The sequence below is a fragment of the Squalius cephalus genome (genome assembly GCF_949319135.1).
Source record: "Squalius cephalus genome assembly, chromosome: 17".
NCBI classification, from domain to species: domain Eukaryota; kingdom Metazoa; phylum Chordata; class Actinopteri; order Cypriniformes; family Leuciscidae; genus Squalius; species Squalius cephalus.
The window spans coordinates 7,416,419-7,422,418 of NC_137138.1; the positions used below are offsets into that span (position 1 = coordinate 7,416,419).

Consider the following 6,000-nt stretch of genomic DNA (forward strand, 5'->3'; position numbering starts at 1 on the left):
TGCGTTCTGCCAAAGCCAGGGGAAGAATGGACACCTTCGGTCTGGAATTTAATTAAGACCTCGCTGAACACGTCCTGATGTGCTGGCGAATTATGCCAGAACAAAAAAATCCAATGCAAGCATAGACAAAATGAAGAACAACTTGACCCACTTCGAGTAAATAGACTGTAGTTTAAACTACTTGAATTTTGATTCTGTGAATGTCAAGCCAGAATTTTGACCATTTTAGACTCTGTTAGACCAAGCTTTGTAACTGTGTATTACTAATGCTAGGTGAAGATACATTTATATTGATTGGCTGGACAACATCAGGCAATATAAGGATATGTTTATGACTCGCAGTCAGAGAAAGATGACTAACTATCAGACGACTAACTAGTCTACCCGTTTGTTACCCGTACTAGATCTATCTATCTATCTATCTATCTATCTATCTATCTATCTATCTATCTATCTATCTATCTATCTATCTATCTATCTATCTATCTATCTATCTATCTATCTATCTATCTATCTATCTATCTGTCCGTCTGTAAAAAAGTATTCTTGTCGCTTGATAAATTTATGGTTGAGCCACTGAAGTCACTTGGACTATTTTAACGATGTCTTTACTAACTTTCTGGGCCGGCAAGTTTCAATTACAGAGAAGCCTTTGGAGGAGTGAGCCAGCTCTCAGATTTCATCAAAAATATCTTAATTTGTGTTCCGAAGATGAACGAAAGTTTTAGGGGGTTGGAACAACATGAGTGTGAATAATTACTGGCAGAATTTTCATTTTTGGGTGAACTAACCCTTTAAAGGCTTTTTAAGCAACAACACTTTCAAACAAGACTTTGTCAAGCCAACATTCAAAGTGTGCCTTGATAGGCATTCAGATCCGTAGTTCCTGTTTACTATCTCATATTTAATTCAAATTCAGTTCAGAATGATTCACAACCCTGAGGAACATCGTAAAAACATTAGATCCACATACATTCTGACTCAAAAACATCTGCTGCATGTTGTGCTAACATCCGACAGGGAATGTTTTAGGAGACTTAGTCCAGATGAACAAATACTAAAAATGACATCTTCCAGATGAAAATTAATGCACATCTGGTCAGCATACTTGTTCTATCAGGGATGTGTCTCATTAACTCAACTGCTCGTATTGTACGTCATTTATATAAATTAATCACTTACTCTCTCACTTCTGTTCAGGTGTGGTACATGGACGGTTACCACAACAACCGCTTCGTGCGGGAGTACAAATCTATGGCCGACTTCATGACGTCGGATAACTTCACGTCACACCGGCTCCCGCACCCTTGGTCCGGGACGGGTCAGGTGGTCTACAACGGTTCCATCTATTTTAACAAGTTCCAGAGTAACATGATCATCAAGTTTGACTTCAAGACCTCCACCATTAGTAGGTCTCAGCGTCTGGACAACGCAGGCTACAGCAACACCTACCATTACGCCTGGGGAGGACACTCCGACATCGACCTCATGGTGGACGAGGGCGGGCTCTGGGCTGTGTACGCCACCAATCAGAACGCGGGGAACATCGTCATCAGCAAGCTCCACCCTCTGACCCTGCACATCATCCAGTCCTGGACAACCAATCACCCGAGGCGCAGTGCCGGGGAGTCCTTTATGATTTGCGGGACGCTGTACGTGACCAATGGCTACTCAGGAGGGACCAAAGTCTACTACGCCTACCACACCAACTCCTCAACGTATGAGTACATCGATATCGTTCTTCAGAACAAGTACTCGCACATCTCCATGCTGGACTACAACCCACGAGATCGAGCGCTATACGCCTGGAATAACGGACATCAGGTCCTGTACAACGTTACTCTTTTCCATGTCATCCGCTCGGAGCAGCTGTAACCATGGAGGATTTAGTTTGGAGAATCTGAAAGGAACAGAAAACTGAACCCAAGACAATCCTTTTTTGAATGTTCTTCAACAGATTGTTACAACACTGCAAAAAAAAAAAAAAAAAGAAGAAGAAAAGAAAATATGTTCTTCCTCAGTATTTTTGTCTTGTTTTTGCAGTATAAATATCTATACACTCTTAAATCAAGATACATTTAACCGAGATTCAAAATGACACTGGAAGATAAAGTGTTTTCTAAAAAAATGATACGTTTTCACTGAAAATATCTGCCAATGGGGTAAAAAAAATAAACTTGTTTTCCCTTTTAAGTTAAATTTAATTCAAATTCAAGTCAAAATATTCATAACCCAGAGGAACATCGAAAAAACATTAGATTCATGTACTTTCTGACTCAAAAACATCTGCTGCATGTCGAGTTAATATCCGACAGGGAATGTTTTAGGAGACTTAGTCCAATTGAGCAAACACTAAAAATGACATCTTCCAGATGAAAATTAATGCACACAAGTTTTTATTTTTCTGACCTCACAGGAAGATTTTTGCTCTTGTTTTAAGCATAAACTCACTTCATTTTGATCATTTTGTCAGAAAACAAGACTTCTTATCTTGTGTCATTTTGCTTCTTAAGTAAAAGTATCTTGACATAAGAATGTTTAGATATTTGAACACAAGACAAGACAAAAATACCAAGTAGGAAATATTTTTGCAGTGAAAAAATGCCATGCTGAATGAAAACTGAACCATTTAAAGAACAATAGACATGTGAATGGAAAATAAAACACAAAATGATGAACAGATGCCAAAAAAAAAAAAAAAAAAAACATGAAATAAAGCCACGCCTTTCTTTTTTTACAAAAAAACTTTTCCTTTTAGGACAGTGTCCAGTCAGATGTTTTCCAGTAGCACTAAAAAAACATTTGTCCATGTTTTTCTGCACACTGAAATACGGAGAGCATTGGGATTTAGTTACGGACTAGTAGCCCACATGGAATACCCAACCCTTTCCTCATAAACTGAGTGTGTGCGGGAAAACCGATGGTGCTTCACTCGGAAAACTAACTCGGTCGGCAACCAGTCTGTGCAATATCATAAGTCCAACTTGTGTGCTTTGCAGAGCTCATTTCTTTAGATAATCCAGAAAAAAAAACGTGATTGGCTGAAGGCGCTGACTGTTGAAAGCTCTGTTGTCGTTTAAAGGACTCTCGTGAGATTTTACTTGAACTTCTCTGCAATTAAGTTTTCTCGATGTGGACCATGTCATGATATTTTTTAACGGCCTACATGTATGTAGCACCTGAGAACAGACCAAAGCGTGCTATTAAAGTCAACATGAATTCAAAATTCACCCTCTTTACTGTCATATCACACTTTCTTAACCTGAAAGGGGTCTAGGGGGTTTTTGGGCCCTGGAGATGTTTTGACATGCCCTGATATTTGTGCTTATTTCAGTTACTTATAACATTTTAATGGCTAAAGTCTGTATTCAGCAACAAACTCTGCTACACTGTAAAAAAGTTATGTCAACATATGTTTTTACATTGCTTTAACTCATCAAAATAAGTTAAGCAATTTTCAACTTTTTTACAAGTTTTACAGGATTCAACTTATTTTAAACAAGTCAGTTTAATGTCATTTAAGTTGAAATGTTATAAACATCAAGTTGATTGTACTTAAAAATTTAAGGCAGCAACTTTTTTTTAATATATTGTACAATAATATGTGAGCAGCATGTATGACCATTTGAGCATATCCATAATTTTAGTAATTTTCCCAATGCAATCAATTCCTGATGGATAAAATCAAGTCTTTTCTCATTGAATATCCTTTTAATCACATTAGCAAAATGGGTTGCGAACGTCGTTTCATGTTGACTTTAAACCTTCTCTGGTGAGAATATCACCATTCAGGCTACTTTGTTGTGCTTGTAAATGGATGTCAGCTACATCATGGCTGCTATGATTCACCAACTCCATGTAACAGATGTGCAGGTTTTGTTAGCAGATGGTTCAGGTACAATCTTACTCCGAATTAGTCTCTGTGCTGGTGAATTCTTGTAAAATGACTTCTTTAGTTTTGCATGAGCAGTTTCTACATGCGCAGGTGTGCTCAATGGAATGTTTCCCTGTATGATGGGTCGGGGTTGGTTATAATCTTTAGAAAAACAGATGCTTGTTTCTATCTGGTTTGTTTCGAGTGGCTTGTTTCTTAACGCCCATTCTTGATTTTTGTAGATTTCCAGTTTGATGTTTTTTGTAATATAGTACCGTCTGCTTGGGTGATGCTTCAATGTTTTTGTTTTAGTTTGATGGTGTTTCTGTCACGAAAACTCAAAAAAGATCGATATCAGAATGTTAAATGTCTCTAAGTCACTTAGAGGACATCTCAAATATGAATATGAAACTACGACGTCATTGAGCAGTCTAATATGTAATGTAATCATTTTAACAAGGCTCAAACGGTCTTATAAAGCTAATTAGCTAAACCTAATTCTAGTTTTTATTCTTTATGCGCTTACCTGGATGTGTGTTGTACCCACAATACGATGATTCTTATCAATAAAAGGGGATTTATATCCTGATGTCATCATTTTGTATTGATCTCTGAGTTTGTTTCATCATGGGGTCAATGTTTCATCCCTGTTGAAAGAAACTAGCAACTAAAAACTAGCTGTTTAGCTAGCTAAACCCACCTCGATTAACCAGCTTCATCAGCAATATAATGTTGGTTGATAAGCAACATTAATATGAAAAATTACATATTACACTTGCAAAAATCTGATATTTGTTGTATTAACTTGTACTGTAGATACCAAAACAAGCATTAGAACGTCCTTTTCACAACGTTAATTTACAACACACTTGAGCCTACTTGGGGCATAATGTAGCGATGGCTAGCTCAACTAAAACATTGCTGAGCATTGCTAGTTTTTTTTCTTCCTGTTGAGGGACCCAATTATATTAAAATTAAATAATTTGCAGACACTTTCCAAACCAAAATGTAAGTGGTAGCCAACACAAATCACATTACTGCCATCCACCAGGACAGGAAGCAAATTACAAAATGCTAAACTGGCTAAGATAGTTTTTAAAGGGTAAAAAGGCAGGAGTGAACATAGTTTTGTTATTATTACTGTATGAAGTATAATATTATTGATGTTTTTGTGGAGTGGAATAGTAAGATAACACCATAGAAACACTAATGATTTTGGAAGGGACATTGAATTAGCATTGATTTAAACTTGTTTTTCAACAACAAAATCGCAATTAAATCCTAAATCTAATTTTATGCCCATGTATAAATCTCTGATTGCAACAGAAAATAGCTATTGATACAGTGTTATTTTTCTATTTAATACATTTTATACTGGTTTATATATATATATATATATATATATATATATATATATATTCCATTAAATATAAATATATTAAATATATGTTAGTTCTCTTTTAATATATTTGTATCTAATTAAATACTTTATTTAATATATTTACTATAATTTAATTTTGTAATATGTATGTGTGTAAGAATATATGGGACGGGACTTGATCTTATCCATGAATACACACACACACACACACACACACACACACATATAGGCCTATGTATGTGTGTGTATATTCATGGATAAGATCAAGTCCCGTCCAATATTTTTTACTGTTTAAGTAGGGTCTCTGAAGTCAAATGAATGGCAAAGCCTTTTTTTATGTAGTTGTTTTTAAATCCCGAGAAACAGTTTCACCTAATGGAATTGAAATAGGCAGTAATGCAAATATCATCACATGAATATAAGAGACCTGAGGCAATGACCACTCGTGTCCTGATGAAAATATGATGGGATTTGGGCAAAAAACATTAGACATTCGGAATGAGAAACTATCATCCCTCTATCTCTCTGGAAACAGCCGGGAAAAGTCAAGCGCTTCTTTCTGTATCTCTCTTCCTTTCTTTTTTCTCTTCCCTTCTCCATTCAGATAGCTTTTTTTTAAATCTCTTGCTAATGTAGGTTTTTAAGTGTAACAATAAATGTTCAAACTGCTAATTCCTTCACCTTTTTTCTCATCCTTCCCCTCTCCCCCCCTCTCTTTCCCCTGCAAGCTGTCCGTCCTGTCATC

The 6,000-nt window shown here is 36.3% G+C and overlaps 1 protein-coding gene across 2 annotated transcripts in view; it reads left to right on the forward strand.

The window, feature by feature from the left end:
• olfm1b (olfactomedin 1b) overlaps positions 1-4,272 on the forward strand; it is a 34,068-nt gene extending 29,796 nt beyond the window's left edge. For both annotated transcript variants that reach the window (XM_079846773.1, XM_079846772.1), the window contains exon 6: positions 1,201-4,272. In XM_079846773.1, the coding sequence (XP_079702899.1) occupies positions 1,201-1,875 (675 nt within the window). In that variant the 3' untranslated portion in view covers positions 1,876-4,272. The remainder of the gene's footprint in view (positions 1-1,200) is intronic.
• Positions 4,273-6,000: the final 1,728 nt, after the last annotated feature.